General features: G+C 39.4%; 1 protein-coding gene across 1 annotated transcript in view; it reads right to left on the bottom strand.

Moving 5' to 3' along the window:
- The window catches only part of LOC109401127 (uncharacterized), an 80,264-nt gene that overhangs the window by 49,914 nt on the left and 9,818 nt on the right, over positions 1 to 20,532 (bottom strand). The window contains exon 2 of the mRNA XM_029872084.2: positions 10,236 to 10,595. Coding sequence (XP_029727944.2) covers positions 10,236 to 10,359 — 124 coding nt within the window. The 5' untranslated portion in view covers positions 10,360 to 10,595. The remainder of the gene's footprint in view (positions 1 to 10,235; positions 10,596 to 20,532) is intronic.

Genomic DNA, 20,532 nt, shown 5'->3' with positions numbered 1-20,532 from the left:
GATGGACGATGTCAAGCAGGAACACGTGATACTCGTGAAGACTGCAGCAGCAGTGGAACTTGTGAATGAAAAGGATACGAAGTCTAATCAGGCGGAGGCCTTCGCTTTCGCATGTAGTCCAAAAGGTGTGGTGGATGCGACTGCTCGTGATAAGCACTCGCCAAAGCGGACGAGGCAGCCGTCATGTGAAGAGCTGCCACCAAGCCGGACCCCAGCCTGATGTCCCGGAAAGCTGGGAAGGGTGGGCCTGAGAAGGTTGCCCCGTCCTGGAAGGATGGGAATAAGGGGTTGCGACCATTGGTAGACCCTCAGTAACCACAGAGTAGGGCGAACCAAGGCGAGGACTCCCCTTGGATGAAGATCGAGCGGAAGAAGGAGTCTAAGCCGCAGATAGAAGAAGCTAGGGATGCCAAACCAAGGCGTAAAATAGTAGGTGCCAAGCGCAAGAAAGGCGGCGCGCTCGTCATCAAGACGGAACAGTCGAAGAACTCGGACGTCTTGAAGGCGATGCGAAGTGACGCCAAGCTCGTGGAGCTAGGAGCCGACGTGTCCAGTATCAGACGTACTCGTATGGACGAGGAGATCCTGGCGGAAGAGGTCCTTGGCGAAGAGGTAGAGGCGAGGGCAATCACACAAGAGGCAACTCTGAAGGTGAAAAACCTAGACGAAGTCACCGAAGTGGAAGAGCTCGTCACGGCACTGCGGCAACAGTGCGAGGTGCAGGTGGCCGCCGCAGCCGTTAGGCTACAGAAGGGGCCCGCAGGTTGTGCTACCTGTGGCGAACGTAAAAAAGTACGCACTAAATAATCATTTTATGTACAGGGAAATCCGTGAGCAACAGGCATCCAATGGGGGATCCAAGGTGCACGGCCTTCTAGAAAGACGTAGTGAATAAATCACAGTGCAGGTAACGCAGCTGAACCTGAACCACTGTGACGCGGTCCAGAAACTGCTTTGTCAGGCGGTTTCTGGGCGGGGGACGGATATCGCCATCAAAGTGGACCCACACCGAGTACCCGCCCGCAACGGCAATTGGGTCCAGAAAAATGGCAGCGATACGGACGGCCGGTGGTAATAGCGGGACTTTAATACCAGGGCCGTGGAATGGGGAAGCCGTTTCACGAACCAGCAGGGTCAGATCCTGCTAGAGACACTGGCCATACAAGATGTCGACCTGGCTAATAGTCGGTACCAAGAGCACCTTTAGTCGGAACGGTGCGGAGTCGATAATTGACGTTACTTTTTGTAGTCCTGGCCTAACAAGTAGCTCGAACTGGAGAGTGGACAATAGCTACATTCACAGCGACCACCTGGCGGTTCGCTACGGTATTGACTACAACAACATCGGATAGAAGAAAAGGCTGCAAGGCAAAGGTCAAACCCTCGCAGGTGGAAGACATTATACTTCGACGAAGGAGTGCACAGTGGGAAAAATTGAACCCGAAACACGACTAAATTCATTTTCTCAGCTGGGTAACGGGTTCTGCCAACGGCTGAGACCATTTTCGCTTGGAAAAAGTGTGCTGAATCGATTGGTGGGGGTCTCATTGGCCGGCGGCCACACCCTGGCCAGCTAGAGTGCCGGAATCAACCCGAGTTCCTTACGGAAATCAAAATCATTGTAATCCAAGAATATTTTCGCACCCGATATTTATTCGGAAGCCGCAAATCAGAAGTCAACCGCACTCCGGATAATATCAGTTGCATATTATGGTCCAATTGTGGTTCCGGAACAATCCGGGACAACCCGGAACATTAGGGTGGGGCTAATTTTTAAAAATCTCTCTGGGATATGATTTCCCAAATGGAAATCGACCTACTAGTCGAAATAAGTAAGCTGTACAAAAATGAGTGATTTTGGTTGATCTCTAGAGGTGGCGCAAAGGATTTAAGTGATTTTGTTTTCTAGAGAAAATCTTTTAAAACATTTCAAACTAAATTTTCAAACATAATTTTTCTAAAAGCTAGACTTTACATATACTGGCGTGAGGTTTCTCACTCACGCCAGTATATGTAAAGTCTAGCTTTTGGAATAAAGTAAAACTTCCATTCGGCTGGTTAAGCCGAAAAAATCGATAATTAATTAATTTAATTATAATTTTTCTAGACTAAATCGGTGAATTTAAAACCCAATTGGGCCAAATTTGTGCTCAAAATTGCGATATCTCTATTGGTTTCTGAGATATTTGAAAAAAAAATGTCGTATTTTGGTATTTTTTGGGTTAGATATCAAAATATGACATTTTTTTTTCAAACATCTCGGAAACCAATATAACGCAATTTTGAACACAACTTTGGCCCTACTGGGTTTTAGAATCACCAATTTAGTTTAGAAAAATTATGATTGAAAATTAAATTTGAAACGTATTTTGAAGGTTTGCTCTAGCAAAAATTTTACTTTACCTTCTGGGATGCTTGCAGAATTCTTTTGGAATGCTTCTTGATTTTTTTTATAGGATATTTCCAGATTCGTTCCAGGAAGTTTTCAGAATCCTTCGGGTGTGCTTTCAAAATCCAACATGGCTGCTCCTAGATTCCTTCATAAGCTGCTATACAGAAGACTTACTCTAACAGATATTTACATTACATTCATACCCATATTGAAAGTATGGATGAAAATAGAGAGGCATTCAGCTGACAATGAATGTGGCGAAGCACGAATGAAAAAATGAGAATGTCAATTTTCATTTTGAATCTTCGAATTTTTTACTCTCTTGATAATACTAGCCAGCTTGGAAGCAATGAATGTAAGAAATTGATCTTTTTTTAAATATGCAAACAAATTTTCATTAATTAGGTTAAAATTTAACGGGAGATTTGTATGAAAGCTCGTAAACAAACATAAAGAGGTTGATAAGGGAATATGATTTTCAGAATCCTTTAAAAATAATGGTTAGAAATTTCAAAAGTAGCATTTGTCATTATTTTTTCATAAAACTCTTAGAGGAAAAATATTTAAACCCTTGAAAAAATCAGATAAAAGTTATTCAGAAATCCAATAAGCAGTTTTTATAAACAAAACTAAATTATGACTGGTATACTCGTTAAATATTCTATCATAAACTCCATCAGAATGGCTCCTAGATTTTTTCTGATACATGAATTGCAACAGGAATTTTAACTGAATTCTTTTTTAAAAATGTGTAATGTATAAGAACTTCACAAGGCTACTATATTCTTAAATCAGTTAAAAAAATCATTATGATTTGTATCAGGAACATATTGAGAAATTGTCAATAAATTCTAATGCCGAATCTGCAGCAAATCATTCCAGATTTAGACCAGAATTTTTTTACAAAACGATCTCAAATTACATCTGTTACTCCTTTAGGATGCGTACCACAATTCCGTCAAATTGTTTTGAAAAAAAAAATCTCCAAGACTGGCCAGACATATGTTTGGTAATGATATAATATTTTTTCCAGTATTACTTTTAGAAGCGCTTTAAAATGCGATTGAAATGTTTTATGTAGTCAGTATTTTCCTGATCAACGCAACTCAATAATCCAATTCAGATTATTCCTGAAAATCATCCAGCGATCCAATTTTTTCACGATTTCTCTAAGGATTTGTTAAGAAATTTATTCAGAATGGTTCTCTATAATTTCAGCCCCGTAAAAATGTATTTCAGAGATAGATTCAGGTAATTTTCAGAAACTGAAAATGTTTGATTAATTTATAACAATTGATTTCAAAATTCAAAACGGATTTCTAGTATTTGTTTAATCCGCTACGAAATGTACCCAGAAGTTCTCTAAGTATTCCAGGTTTTCCCTGTTAGATATAATTACCTGAAGATTCTCGGTTTTCAGGTGTTTTCCAAGTAGAAGACGCCCTGATTTCATAAGGACTCTGGAGCACCCCACAATTATTCTGGAAGCATCCCAGAAGAATTCAGAAAGCATTCAAAAATGAATCTTGAAGCAATCCAAAGAATTCTGAAAGCAACCCAGATGGATTCTAGAAGCATCCCTGATGGATTCTGAAAGCAGCTTATAAAGGAATCTAGAAGCATCCACGTTGGATTTTGAAAGCACACCCGAAGGATTCTGGAAGCTTCCTGGAACGAATCTGGAAACATCCTATAAAAAAATCAAGAAGCATTCCAAAAGAATTCTGCAAGCATCCCAGAAGGTAAAGTAAAATTTTTGCTAGAGCAAACCTTCAAAATACGTTTCAAATTTAATTTTCAATCATAATTTTTCTAAACTAAATTGGTGATTCTAGAACCCAGTAGGGCCAAAGTTGTGTTCAAAATTGCGTTATATTGGTTTCCGAGATGTTTGAAAAAAAAATGTCATATTTTGATATCTAACCCAAAAAATATCAAAATACGACATTTTTTTCAAATATCTCAGAAACCAATAGAGATATCGCAATTTTGAGCACAAATTTGGCCCAATTGGGTTTTAAATTCACCGATTTAGTCTAGAAAAATTATGTTTGAAAATTTAGTTTGAAATGTTTTTAAAAGATTTTCTCTAGAAAAAAAAATCACTTAAATCCTTTGCGCCACCTCTAGAGATCAACCAAAATCACTCATTTTTGTACAGCTTACTTATTTCGACTAGTAGATCGATTTCCATTTGGGAAATCATATCCCAGAGAGATTTTTAAAAATTAGCCCCACCCTAATGTTCCGGGTTGTCCCGGATTGTTCCGGAACCACAATTGGACCATAATATGCAACTGATATTATCCGGAGCGCGGTTGACTTCTGATTTGCGGCTTCCGAATAAATATCGGGTGCGAAAATATTCTTGGATTACAATGATTTTGATTTCCGTAAGGAACTCGGGTTGATTCCGGCCCTCTAGCTGGCCAGGGTGTGGCCGCCGGCCAATGAGACCCCCACCAATCGATTCAGCACACTTTTTCCAAGCGAAAATGGTCTCAGCCGTTGGCAGAACCCATTACCCAGCTGAGAAAATGAATTTAGTCGTGTTTCGGGTTCAATTTTTCCCACTGTGGAGTGTTTAGGGAGGCGCTTCGTCGTGAGCAATACTACTTGGCTTAGACGGCTACAAGCTGGTAGTGGTGCTCTCGAGTACGTGCGATGCGACCATGCCTAGGCGAGTGCACCCTAGAAATGAGAGGCCATCGGCTTACTGGTGGACCGATGCGGGCTAGGCGGCGGATGCAGCAAGCACGATCTGAGGAAGAGCGAAATGAACGGCGGGTGGTGTTCGCCGATGCAAAAGCCGCGCTGAAGACCGAGATAAGGGCAAGCAAAATAAGCCTGCTTTGAGGGTCCCCAGACAACCAGGAGTCGCAAAAGAAACCACGTTGTACATCGTATAAAGTACTATTTTAAGTCACTATCGCATATATATACGGCTGACTGACAAATTTCATCGCATATGATGTTATTTTTTGAACTTATTACGATGTATCAGGTAAAGTCATAAAAGAATACAAATAAACTTTTATAAGGTATGAGCACATCGTAGTAGATGATATGCTGATGTTTTATTGCGATGAACTTTATTTACTCGCAAAAGTGTGCGAGCGAACTCGCAGTGTCAAGTGAATTCGCATAATCGCGTACTGCGATGATCATACGACTTCGCTTGGTACTTTTCTTGTTGTGTCAGTTTACCTCGCATTGGTGTATGGATCGCATAAAAGTACAAATAAACTCGTTGAAGTGTGCATACAAACTCGCATAAACTAGAAGCGTTTATGATGGCATTACGCGATTTGATATGTGATAACAATTAAAGAGTTTCTGTTGCACTGTGGATGCAGTGCCAAAAAGCTACAAGAAAGTGAACAGCCATAATACACTGAAACCTCCATTTAAGTCGATGCATGGCTGATCGAAAATAATTTTTACCGTACAATCAATGACAAAACTGAATACTTTTATATTTTTTTAACATTTCGCATGACAAAGGAGATTTGTCAAAAAATATAAAACTATATAGTTTAGTCATTGCTTGCATGGTAAAAATTATTTTCGATGAGCCGTGCATCGACTTAAATGGAGGTTTCAGTGTAATGGTTGTAAAGTCATCACTATTTGTTTTGTAGGCTTGATAATCAACAATGGGAGGTGCTAGCCCGAGAGGGGCAGTGAAAACTGTACGGAAAATCGTTTTTAGCCTGCCAAACACGCACAGCGCAAGTGAACCAAGTGCATTCCAACAAACACTGAGGTGAGTTAGAATATCATGATAATTAATCAGCTTGTTTCATAAGTAGCGTTTGGTGTTGTGTGTGAAGTGTGGCTCGACAATCCAGAGGTCATTAGTTCGATATCGAGCTGACAGAATTGTTTTTTTTTGCATATTATTAAATCGCATAAGATGCTAAATTGCGTCGCAATAGTGCTCGCGGTGCATCGCATAAGATATCTCTTCAAGTCATATAGCGTTATTATTGTTTCGTCAATGCACGTATAGCGCCTCCACTTTTGTACGCATAAGGCACTTTTGCTGCATCTTATGCGATGTAACTTTAACGCATAAAAGTACGTATAACATGAACATAAACTGCATTATACGTGCAAATTGGTTGTATGGGTCTCTGTCAGAGTGCCAATGCGAATCCGTGGGGTGATGCCTACAGAATCGTGATGGCTAAGACGTGAGGTGTAATGGCTCCAACTGAGCAATCTCCAGAGATGTTGGAGGGGATCATGGAGGGGCTTTTTCCGCGTCTTGACCCTAGTCCTGGGCCTGCTTTCGTAGGACAAAGTCACCGAGATGAGAGTCACCAATGCGGGGATTGCGGGGATAGCAAAATCCCTTAGGGTAGGTAAGGTCCCAAGTCCGGACGGAGTTCCGAACCTTTCCTTAAAAGTAGCTATTGCAGAGGCTCCCGAGATGTTCAGGTCTGCTATGCAGAAATGCCTGGATAAGAGAGTTTTGCCAGAAGTATGGAAGAGGCAGAGCCTAATTCTATTGCCAAAGGCGGGGAAACCACCCGGCATACAGACCAATATGCTTGATCGACACGGCGGGGAAGGTGCTCGAAAAGAATGTTGAGGCACGCCGAGGGTGTAAATGGTCTCTCGAGTAGCCAGTACGGTTTCCAGAAGGGGAGGTTGATCGTAGACGTTATCCTGTCGGTTACAAAAACCGCCGGGAAAGCACTCGAGCGTAAGGGAGGAGGGATTCGCTACTGTTTAATAGCGCCAGTTGGTCTGCCATTGCAGATGCGCTCCTGCGTCCGGGGATACCCGGGAACTTGTACAAGATTCTCGGAAGTTACCTCCAGAATCGAGTACTAGTTTACGACACAGAGGTGGGTCGGAAGTGCAGTCACATAGCCTCAGGGGTCCCGCAAGGTTCCTTCCTAGATCCGGTGTTATGGAATGTCATGTACGACGAGGTGTTGAAGTTAGAGTTCCCGGTGGGAGTGGAGATTGTCGGCTTGGCTGACGACATTACGCTCGAAGTCTAAGGTGAGTCAACCGAAGAAGTGAAGTTGACTATCACCCACTCGATCAGTGTTGTAGCGGCGTGGATGATGTCCAGGAAACTGAAGTTGGCTCATCACAAAACTGAGGTGATAGTTGTGAACAACCGGAAGCCGGAACAGCAAGCGGTGATCAGTGTAGGCGATTGCGCTATCACATCGAAGCGCTCCGTCAAACACTTGGGCGTGATGATCGACGATAAGCTCACCTTCAGTAGCCACGTTGATTACGTCTGTAAAAGAGCCTATAGTGGCACTGTCCCGGATGATGTCCAATAGCTTTGCGGTGTACGCCAGTAAGCGCATGCTTCCGGCTAGTATCGCTACGTCCATACTAAGGTATGGCGACCCGGCATTGGGCACTGAAAGCTGCCGTGGTAAGCTGGAAAGTACTTGCAGGCTGATGTACCCGAGGGTTGCGAGCACGTACCGTACCGTGTCACACGATGCGCTCTGCGTCATCACTGGTATAGACGCCATGGGGAAGTAACATTCCACCTGACACACGTTCTTTCAGGCCATGGTTGCTTCCGACAGTATCTACACTGTTTTGGGGCATGCGATTTCTCCCAAATGCCCTGTTTGTGCTGGTTTAGAGGAAACGGCGGAACACGTTTTGTTCGTTTTGAGTCGACTCCAGACAATCTTATCCAGAGGATGTGTAGGGATGAGTTTGGCAGGAATACCGTTTCAACGGCACCCACAAACGAGCTTGGTGGTCTAGTGGCTACCGCTTCTGATTCATATGCAGAAGGTCCTGGGTTCAATCCCTGGCTCGTCCCTTCCCTCCTACTTTGTATCTTTCTAACTACTTTCTCTCTCACTCTCTCGCTCTCTCTTCTACATATACATCTCATGTATATTCGTATGTTCGTAGCGATCGCTAGAACCAGAAACGGATTGAAAAAAAGCCGTTTCCCTTCCTTCCAACTTTCAACACAGCACAGTGTCAATCTATCATATAACGCCTACAAGCTATGCAACCAAGCGGACCGTGCCGCTTCACAGTAATCTTCACACAATCTATCGCTTCACGCCTGGCACCCTTGCACCAATGCATGATCCATGTGCCAAAAATAAACATTTCCCACCAACACACCAACATCTGCATGACCTTGTGCAGGCGCAGAGGATTCAACAGCCTGATGTGGGCAAGCGATTGCAATCATCACTTCCCTCCCCTTCCCCATTGACCTGCAACCTGACGCAGCAGGCGCCATTGCCACCTAAAAATACAAGACCACCAACGCTCACACACTGAAGATGCCTGTTAGTCCCAAGCAGCTATCTCATTGGTTCCTTGTGTGAGTGTAGCTGATCTGGCGATACTGGAGTTGCAACTGCGGGCGGTCAATCAAGCTCAAGCTCAAGCTCAATACCGTTTCAACGGTACCCACATCGTCTTGGAGCTACAGAAAAGGTGACGCGTGGACTCGGAGAATGGCTAGTTCGGATCCGATTCAAGAGGTGGTCCATGGGTTCAAAGTCGGCTTCCTAGGTCATACAGGTGCCCTGCGGTCGAAATCGACCCTTACAACGATAAAGTGGCCGCGGAGAGGAAGTCCTGGTAGCGTTGATGACGTGGCGTCGGTCTACTGGGTTGGATCCGAGCCCGCGGATGGAAAGGGGTCCCCGATAAGGGCCGGGGCAGGTGGAGACCCTACTTTCAGCAACCTTCTGGTGTAGCCGATAGGGCCTGAAGGGTAGTGATGGCCTTCAGCAGGCCAGACGTAGGCATCAGTTCTTGGTGCTTGCAAAACAGTTGGGCGCGGGCGTGCTGGTTGACCCTGTCAACCTTCCGAGGACAAAAGAAATGGTGAGAACCACTCGGGAAACTGACTAAGTGCCAGCATACTGCGAAGGTAGCTCCCCATGTCAAGTCATCGATGTTCGTTGCTGCAGGCTACGTAGCTAATATTGAGGGTGCGATGTGCACTATCTCCTATTTAAAACAATGCCTATTTGGTGGTTCTGAAGAGACGAAAAGTTTGGCGTCCATTGGAATGTGTTTAGTGGGTCGATGAGAGAGTAGTCCTGGCTTTTACTTTTGTTGTAGAATCTCCACACTACCTGGACCTTCCTGTTCAGGTGTCTGTTAAGCAGATTTTCATCCCATGGTTTACAAAAAAATAAGGGGGCCTATTCGGGGAGACTTGCTGCTCTAACTCAGTCAATGAACAAAATTGATTTTTAGGACACAGTTTGATACGTACAGTACCTGGCCATGTAAAAAATTTAAATAAATTAGTGTGAAATTGACTGAGTGATCGAAAAATAGGTCCCCCTGTCCAAATGGTCCCAGACCCTACATAATATTCAATCCAGGGATGCCAGACGATTTTTGGAAAAATCTGTATCACTCTTTTCAGAAATCTGTACCCCATACAAAATATGGGAGCAAAATCTGTATCTCATACAAAAATAAAATGGCCTCTCTAGCTAAAAATCTGTATTCCATATAAAACGAAATCTGTATGGAAGCTCAAAAATCTGCATAATACAGATAAATCTGTATATATGGCATCCCTGATTCAATCGATAATTTGGTGACAACGCGCATGATGATAACGGATTAAGTTGTTGAATATGAATATAATGAGAAAAGGGTTTAGGACCTCACATAGCTTAAGTCATACCACACAAACACTGACCATTGGCAAGTGACTGAGAGGGTATAAAAAGGTTTAAAAAAACATTCCTGCAGAAAATTTTGATTGATTTCTTATTGACTGAATGTACAATGTAGTGTCTAATCTAATACACCAGCATCTGTAAATGATGCTGCTACTGCTGAGCTAACGAGATAATCTCACCTGAGCTAACCAATTGACCGTGGACCGCGGTCGCTGTCAACAAGGCCAAACTGACTATAGCGCGAAGCTGGCCCCATCGACCGCCGCGACGCTGTTTGTTGCAGGTCAGCATCATCGTCATCATCTTCTATCAGGCAATTAAGATACACTCAAGTACAGTAAAGTTTTACAACTTTACAAACTATTCGTCATTCAACGAATGGCGGCACTCTGTTTTTCTCACGTAGATTCACCCCTCCGGCAGCACATGCACTATCTAATAAAACGCCGATCACCTGTCCGAGTCTATCACTGAGCCATCCGACTTTTTCGATAGATCTGCCATTGAATGAGCTTGTTCAAGGATACTCGCGAAGGCACCTGTGGAGTATACAATAGAAATAAAAAAGAAGCAGATGTAAGTGAGCGGTACTGCCTTAGGCGTCTGCTTAGTTTTAGGGGTTAAGTTCAATCAACTCGCATCTTAAGTGACTCCTCCCAGTAGTAGTGAGTGCCAAAATTACTGCCCATCTAGTTAGAGCCATTTCTAACACATGCGATCGCAGCAGTTTTCAAGGTTGAATTGCATGCTCATCGATGTGAGAAAATCGCAGCGCCCCATCCTTTCATACCTGTATAGATTGTACCAATTTGTTATTGTTACCGCATTACAATTTTTCACGCTTCAGAGGCCGGCAAATTATTCATTATCATCACACATCGCGTTTTTTATCGGCTTGCGATTGTACGTTTATACCTGGGCCTGCCTGCATACCTCGTATGTGTTGCAAGTTGGTATACCTCGGCGGTATGATATCTTCAAAGAACCTGTGTCTACGGTTTTCAAGTTCAACTAATTAAAGTCGCTTATCTTCCTGTTCCTGTGCAGGGAGATACGGAACGGAGAGAACTGTTGTTCAAATCCCTATGTTTATCGCAAACAAAGTACCAATTTCTGGTGACATACAATCGTCAATATAGTTCCCGAAAACAAGGCAATTATTTTTCGGAGGTGGCAAAAACAACATGGTACCGCCAAATAGCAAACACGCAAACAATGGAATATTGTCATTCACTTGTTATTCAGGTAGGCCATGGTACCAGCCCAAACAACCTGTTATTCATAATTTCAAATCTAATTTGTTGATACACGTGCATCCAATACGGTTATTATGACGCATTTTGCGCCAATTGGGGTAACAGTTGGGAGCACCTTCCTAAATATCAGTGACATTTTCTGGACAGAGCTTGTCTTATTTCATTTGACCGAAGGTCATGTGGCCGAATACAGGTTAGTCGAATTATTATCAAAAGGATTCAGTAATGCGGCCAAACTTCGGATCGCCAACGATACGCTAGACGTGATTGTTATCTCTTCATCGCACATATGTTGCTCTTTTAACCACTGACATAGGGTCTGGGACCATTTGGGCAGGAGCACCTATTTTTGGCACTTACTGCTATAACTCAGTCGACTTCAAACCGATTGACTTGAATTTTTGAACACGGCTAGATACTGTGCCTATCTGATCGTGTCTCAAAAATCACGCCAATCGATTCATAAATGACTGAGTTATAGCAGTAAGTGCTCAAAATAGGTGCTCCTGCCCAAATGGTCCCAGACCCTACTGACTGGCAATTGTCAATATGAACATCTATATAGTTTTTTGTAACTCGGCACCATAATATTCTATTTTATACTTGCCATTTCGGCGAGGAAACGGCCTACTTTTCTGCGCGATACCAAACAATTACAATATGGTTCATAATGCAACTCCACGCAGAATAAACTAAGTTAAAATCAAAAATATTTGAGGTAAATTTAAATAAATTGTCAATTTGTTCAGGCCACAAAAATAAAACTGTTTGGAACAAATCGAACGTCACATTTGAAGCAAATGCAATCCATGTTTGAAACAAAAATGCATCTTCTGACAGATTATGTTAGAAATAAATGTAAATATTTTTGTTTTTGTGGCAGGTCGGCCCTACGGAAATATTTGTTTTCCCATTATTAGGTCATTTCCTTCGCTGGAAAAAACAACTTCCCGTGTTGTACCTTCAATGTCAACATGCAACATCATGTGTACATCTCTTAGATAACATACGTTCCCGAAAACAACGGGATTTCATGGAGACTTGCGGTGAACCTTGCCTTTTTTGCAGGAGGAAATCTTGCTGGAACTTGGGAGTTTTGTTTATGTTCTCGACGGCGCAACAGGTCGCTAGAGAAACTCTCAGGAAATTCATAGAGGATGCCCAATTGGGAAATCTAAAAGAGGAATCCAATCCTAGTGAAATCTCTAGAGGATTTCTTATATGAGTAATAACTGAAGGCAATTATAAAGGAACATTTAAAAGATTCTTAAGAGGAATTCTGAAAAAAAAATCCCTAAGAAAATCCCCAGATTTGTTTATAAGAAGGTTGGCTCATCCAGTTGGGAAATTTATTCCATCCATAGATTTATTCATGGATGAAATCACGGAGTAATGCAAAAAGGAATTATTGTAGAAATATCTACAGAAATCTCTGAATACATCACTAGAGTTCTCGTAGAAATTATTGGATAAAGTTCTGCATGAATACCAGCAAGAATGTATGGAGAAATCTCAGCAGGACTTCCTGAAAGAATATCCCAAGAAAAACTTCTTGACGAATCGCAGAAGGAAAGCCTGGAAAAATCTAATAGGGAAACATCTGAAATCGGTTTAGAACTGTTTCCGCAATCGTAGTCACCACATCAACGTTTTTGAAAAAAAAAAACATAATTCCGAGATAATCGCGTTTAAAGTTTCAAGTTTGCACTACGCGCCCATAAGGGAGCGAGGCGCAAAACGCTATATCTTTGTTTGTGGATCTCTATGGAAATTTGAAACAGCATTCTTGAACCCATACTTTAATATAAAAGAATAAAAAAAAATGTGCTCAACATAAACCTCTTATTTTTTTTGTCGTGTAACAGTATTTTCTGGAGTTTTATATTTTGGAAACAAGTACTGGAGTCTCGTTTATCAATTTCAATTGAAAGATCGGACAATTTTAAATTTTTTGAGTGAATTATAACTTTTCATATGAACGAGAATCACTTTTTCATATTGGGGAAACTTTGATAGTGCCCTGAAAAATTAAAGCCCAAAAAACATTACAGTTTGCAATCTTAGGAGTATCAGCATGATGGGAGAGGCCGTATAGAACACATAAGATTGATTGTTTATATAAAACCATGGTTTTTTTTACAACATTTTACAAATCAAAGTGAGTTTATTAGTGAGTGAAAAACTAAGTGAATTTAGCAATCAAAAATTACCTTTTACTTGTGTATAAATATATTGTTTTACGGTGTATGAACATGATTATATACTATGCAAAATGAGTTCTCTTTAATTGAGTTGTTATTTTTTTTAATTTTTTACATACAATTTTAAAAAACAACAGTTGCAAATCTCTCACATGGTTGTAGAACAGATTGTTTGAAGGCGTTAACAAATGACGAAAATATCGACAATTTTTATTTTTTGCGTAAAAAGTTGTATATAAGCTTGGTTGTAATGGAAAAACCTCTGAAATAAACTTTCACATGTATAGTATTGATCCACGTTTACCTTTTCCTTAACTGATTGAAGGAATCAAAGTTATAAGGTAAAATATACTATACCAGCTGGATCGAATCCCACTCCCGACAAACTCACAAAATGTGAGTTCTTCCTTCGGAAGGGAAGTAAAACGTGGCTCCCGAGATGCTAGTTCAGGGCTAGCTACAAATATTTTTTACCGTGCAAAAATTGGCAAAACACACAATTTTTAAAATTTTTACAGTTTGATATGGATCCAAACTACTTAGGAAAATAATTAACGACATGTTTTGCAGGTAACTTTTTGATACTGAATTTTTAAATTCACTAAAATTTGTCATTTTTTGATATACTGTGCCTTTTACCCATCATGAAAAGTATCTGAACCTAATGCTAATTTAAAACAATTTCCATAAAAAGATTGGAAATTTTATGAGGAAAAACTTTGCCGAAGACAGCATTGCGTTTTTTCAATCTGTTTTTATGTTATTCACGATTTACTATTTGGTGAAACTGGGACTTTTAGGAATTTAAAAAAAATCACAAAAAACTGCCCAAAAACACATACAAAGTAAAATATCACGTATGCTCAACAAGTTTTCGTTTTGATTGTGTCTAGAAATTATGGTGGCATCATTTATTGAATTTTTGTTTCCGTTGACAAATCCATTTTCTTTGATAAAGAAAGGTACCTATTAGCGAGAAAATTTCTCATTAGGGTCCATTCTGAGATGCCTCAGTAGACCATGGCATTTTTAAAGGTTATGCACTGACAATAATGGTTTATACGAGCATAATATACAATCAAACGCACGGCACATTTTGTATATTATTTAGAAGGTGATACATTCCGCAAAACATGCCGATTTTGTTTTTCAATGATGTTGTTCAAATCGTTCAAATACATGAATAAAACGTTCTAGTAGTCCCTACATGAGTCCTTATCATTTTGATCAACATATAGGAGGATAAAAATGACGTCACTTCAGGCTAAACATTTCAATAGGTCCTATCTGCATTTGAGAGGCTCTCTTTGTTCACTTTCTCTTTCAATTATTGCAATGTAATGGTACACTTTTCAACTATTTTTACAGTACAAATCAAAAGACGATTGTTTTGACCATCGTTCAATGCAAGGAGACAATCATAATACAAATAAACAGCTGAGATATTAACGAAAGAGAGGGAAACCAAAGAGAGCCTCTCTTCTGCAGATTGGACCTTTAGACATGTTTGGCCTGACTTGTTTATGTCCAAAACTGTTGTTTACAAATAATAGCCTACCTTGTCTTATTGTATGCCGTGTATGTGTTATGGTAATCAAATTGTTCTAACCGTGGATAACATTACGTTAACTCACTCAACTCACTTCTCATCCCACCCGTTTCAATTTGCTTCGGTGTATCTTATTTTCGGTGTTGATAAGATAGTTCAAGTCAGTAAATGTCAAAAAAGACATGCTCTGTTTTAAAGAATGTCTTGAATTGGAATAAATATTGGTATTCTTACGTAAGATGTTCGTAATCGCGATTTGAATTTGGTATGGATCAACGTATTCGCCTTTATTTACTTTGCCACTGTTTCCTGGGATGTTTCACTGGTCCTGGATTCATACGTCTTCGTGTAGAAAAATAATTGAGAATATCGACAAGAAAGTAAGATAAATGCAAAAATATAGCTCAACATTTTGTGGAGAATATCTTTAAAAAATCAATAGGCAGTACGAAGCTTGTCAAAAGAGCTAGCTTTTTTTTAATCTTTGCTAGTTAATTTTTATATGGAGGGATAGAAAAACAAAAAATAAAAATCAATTAATGATGTCACCATAATTCCATAACACAATCAGGACAAAAACTTGTTGAGCATACGTGATTTTTTACTTTGTATGTGTTTTTGGGAAATTCTTATGTGACATTTTTAGAAAAATACCTAAAAATCCCAATTTCACCAAATAGTAAATCGTGAATAACTCTAAAACGGATAAAAAAAACGCAATGCTATCTTCGGCAAAGTTTTTCCTCATAAAATTTCCGATCATTTTATGGAAATTGTTTTAAATTAGCATAAGGTTCAGATACTTTTTATGATGGGTAAAAGGCACAGTATATCAAAAAATGACAAATTTTAGTGAATTCAAAAATTTAGTATCAAAAAGTTACCTGCAAAACATGTCGTTAATTATTTTCCCAAGTAGTTTGGATCCATATCAAACTGTAAAAATATTAAAAATAGTGTGTTTTGCCAATTTTTGCACGGTAAAAAATATTTGTAAGAAATTTATTACGAAAAATGGCCATTTTTCAAAAATCTCGCCGGGGCGACCTCTAAACATCATTTCTGAAAGTTGCCGTCTTACAAAAGTTTGTTTCTAACACCCTTAGCTATCATTTGCAGGGTGAGCCCCCAAGCTTTTTGACCATGTGCAATTTTGGGACAACCTAATGTGTAAAAACTGATATAATCTAAAGACTGTAGTTATGAAAAATAGGGGAAATTGTGTATTTTCGGCAGGTCTGTTCTCTTCTTCAAGGGGGGTTTTTGAATGCTTTTGAACTTAGAGTTGGCCTCAAACTCTTCCCGATCAAGCTGAACTATACGAACAAGATTCAGGAAAGTTGATCGACAAAAATCCCTCATGACGAAGAGAACAAACCTACCGATAATACCCATCGTCACCCTATATACCTTTCATTTACACCTTTTGTACGCGAAATGCTTTGCTGTGGTGGTATTGAGCATACATTATGCATTGAAGTATCCTTATAAGATTGAACAAAAATTGACAATGATTTTTCATTAGGGCCTAATTGACTTGATTTCGCATCGTCGATTCTCTATTTCGCCAATGATATGATCAACAACAGACTAAATCGCTATTCTTCTTGTTTCTATATAGCAAGATGCAGCCATCTCCCGCGGATTTTAACCAAATCGTCACTGACCTTCATTAGGGCCTAGCTGACATTATCATTCTCATCATTGATCCTCTCTTTGTGTTATTAAAGAGACGAAAATAAATCGATCAAGTCAGTTAGGCCAAATGAAAAATCATTGTTGAAATGTTTTTTTTTTTACTTAACAGACATTCTGTAATAACACAAAGACATTATCGATGAAGCAAAGTCGATCATGTCTATAAGGCCCTTATGAAAAATCATTGTCGAAGTCCGAAGCAATATTAATACTTAACATATGTGTTCGGTTTCCAGCTGGGTGTCTCATAAATTTTCAGCTTCAAAAAATCCCCAAAAACTGCATTTGCATATGAATGGCCGGCTACCGGCTTTAAACTTGTTTCACGATGGTTTCATTATGTACGATAGTTTGATAAAATAAATTAAACCGGATCGTTAATGGTAAATTAGCAAAATCGGTAAACGATTCAAGAATTAAGATCGACGCCAGCATTGCTTGTGACGCATTCATACGCATGGGCGAGACATATTTACCCTTAATCGAAAGTAGATTTCATAATTTGGACTTGACCTATCATTTTTTGTCTGATCTAATGCAGTGTTTCCCAAGGTGATAAATTTATTGAAGCGAACTTTTCCGACACTCACCACATCATAACAAGAGCGACCCCATACATATATAGTAGGCCTGTCCAATGTTTTAGAAATGTTCTCTGATTCTCAAGTTTACCACACTATCGGCTATTTTTGAACTTCAAAAAATCATAACTACCTACACTAAAACTTATCGGAAGTTAATTCTTTTAGAACGAATTGAAGAAATACTTGTTTGTTGATAGTTCTCCGAACAACGTGTGCCAATAAAATTGACGAAAACTTATATATTTAGAGTGATTCTGGTAATTTGGACAGACCGTTACGCGTATATATTTTGGACACTTCCATTTGATTTGCCGTAAATGCCCAAAATATATACGCGTAACGGTCTGTCCAAATTACCTGAACTCCCCTATCACATTTGTAATCCGAAAAATCTAGAAAAGTTGAATTTTTGATAGATTTTGTTCTAGAACACCCTAACATACGTATTAAAATGAACATTTTAAAACGGCTTCATATTCTCTAATATATTGTAGTTATTTGCTTTTTTGACATCAATGTTGTAGGAGTTGAGCAAAAATTATTAAATTTGTGAAAGCCCTTCGGAAGGGAAGTAAAACGTGGGTCCCGAGATGAACTAGCCTAGGGTTAAAAATCTCGTTAATACAGACACACAAAAAAAATGTAACACAAAAAATTGAATTGTATCAGCACAGATAATAGATACAATAGATATCAAAGGGCCCATGTAGCCGAGGCTGTAAACGCACGGGTATTTAGCATGACCATGCTGAGGGTGACGGGTTCGATTCCCGGTCGGTCCAGGATCTTTTCGTAAAGGAAATTTCCTTGACTTCCTTGGGCATAGAGTATCTTCGTGCCTGCCACACGATATACGCATGCAAAATGGTCATTGGCAGAGGAAGCTCTCAGTTAATAACTGTGGAAGTGCTCATAGAACACTAAGCTGAGAAGCAGGCTTTGTCCCAGTGAGGACGTTACGCCAAGAAGAGAGAGAGAGAGAGAGATATCAATGACCAATACTTTTGTTTGTTCACACTCGCGATAGGGGGCAGCCAAGGCAAATTACAAGGAAGCAAAACTACTGCGTTCAGTACATGTACAATTTTGCGCCACAACGTGATTGCCTCCGAAAAGCTAGTTTTTGGTATAGATAGTAGAGTAAACATAGATCCGTGTTGATGAATCCGTTGTATCCAAACGAACTGTCAAAATCTGTATCCAAACGAGCATGACGTCACGATTTGGACAACATCAATGGAGCGCATGACGTCATATTCAACCGTCGCACTCTTGAAAATTACTATTTACACGCTTGAAACATTTTAGTCAGCGGTGTCCGCGGATCTATGTTTACTCTACTATCTATAGTTTTTGGGACGTACAGCTGTGTTCATGAAAATAGCAGTGACAACCGTTTTCCATACAAAATGGCCAACTTTGGCATGAAGTTACATTCTTATATGAGCGATTGAGTTGAAAATTTGACAGCGAACAACAGGGGATAGACAAAATGATCGGGACAGGCAAAATTTTCACTTTTCAAAAATTGTTCAAATAGCTATAAATTTTCGAAAAGTGCATCAAATATTCTCAAATTTTTACTGTAAGTTCATCAACTAGTAGTGTATTAGTGGACTAAATTTGGAAAAGATCGAACAATTCTTCACGAAGCTATGAAGATTTTTGAAAAAGGTAAAATTATCCGATAGCCAACTTTGAGCTGTTATATCTCCGGATTCAATTAACCGAATGCAATGAAATTTTGACCATTTATGACTTATATAATGAGCTATGAAAAACCATTGACTTAACTTAATATTCTTAACACGGAAGAAAATTATAACGATTAGATTATTTTTCTAATAAAACACCAAATTATCCAAAATATCAACATCGTTTCAAAATTCTAGATGCAAATTATAGTTCATTTCGTTTCCCTCTAATTGACTTATATATAAACGCGTCTTGAAGGAAAGTAACAATATAGCCACCAATAAATTGAAAAAGTAATGGAGTGTATATTAAAAATAGACCAATTTACTAAAAAATCGTGGAAAAACTTAAATCGCTATAACTTTTTCTGTTGTTAAAAATTTCAAGTTCAATCAAATATTTTCCAGAGATCATTATATAAGTCATGAATGGACAAAATTTCATTGCAATCGGTTCATTGATTTCGGAGATATAACAGGTCAAAGTTGGCTATCGAATAATTTTAGATTTTTCAAGATTCTTTATAACGTCGTGGAGAATGGCCCGATCTCCTCCAAATTTGAACCACTGATACACAACTAGTTGATGAACTTACAGTAAAAATTTGAGAATATTTGATGCAATTTTTGAAAAGTTATAGCTATTTGAACATTTTTTGAAAAGTGAAAATTTTGCCTGTCCCGATCATTTTGTCTATCCCCTGTACACATATGGGGAATATTGTTATAGCAAAATTTGAGAATTTTCGAAGCACATGAAAAAAGTTAAACACTGTGTGAAATTGATCAAAATAATAGCAGTGTAAATAAATTCAAATGTAGGTTTACCTTGACGAAGCAAGAAATATTTTCGCTCGCTTTTCGATCAGTTTCCGCCTTGGTTACAAATTAATGTATAATGTTAAAAATTTAAAAACTTTTTGCTAAATAAAAAAAAATAAAACAAACACTGTTATTATTTATTATTATTAGGGCCCATATAGCCGAGGCGGTAAACGCACGGGTATTCAGCATGACCATGCTGAGGGTGACGGGTTCGATTCCCGGTCAGTCCAGGATCTTTTCGTAAAGGAAATTTCCTTGACTTCCTTGGGCATAGGGTATCTTCGTGCCTGCCACACGATATACGCATGCAAAATGGTCATCGGCAGAGGAAGCTCTCAGTTAATAACTGTGGAAGTGCTCATAGAACACTAAGCTGAGAAGCAGGCTTTGTCCCAGTGAGGACGTTACGCCAAGAAGAGAGAGAGAGAGACTGTTATTATTTTGATCAATTTCACATAGTGTTTAACTTTTTTGCACGTGCTTTGAAAATTCTCAGATTTTGCTATAACAATATTCACCATATTTGTAGTTCGCTGTCAAATTTTCAGCTCAATCGCTTATATGAGAATTAAGTTGCAGTATGTTAAAGAAGGCCATTTTGTATGGAAAACGACTTTCACTGCTATTTTTATGAACACAGCTGTATGAGTTTCCCGATTTTTTTTTAAA

This window comes from Aedes albopictus, chromosome 3 (assembly GCF_035046485.1).
Source record: "Aedes albopictus strain Foshan chromosome 3, AalbF5, whole genome shotgun sequence".
In the NCBI taxonomy this organism is placed as follows: domain Eukaryota; kingdom Metazoa; phylum Arthropoda; class Insecta; order Diptera; family Culicidae; genus Aedes; species Aedes albopictus.
This window is presented reverse-complemented; position numbering and strand designations above follow the sequence as displayed.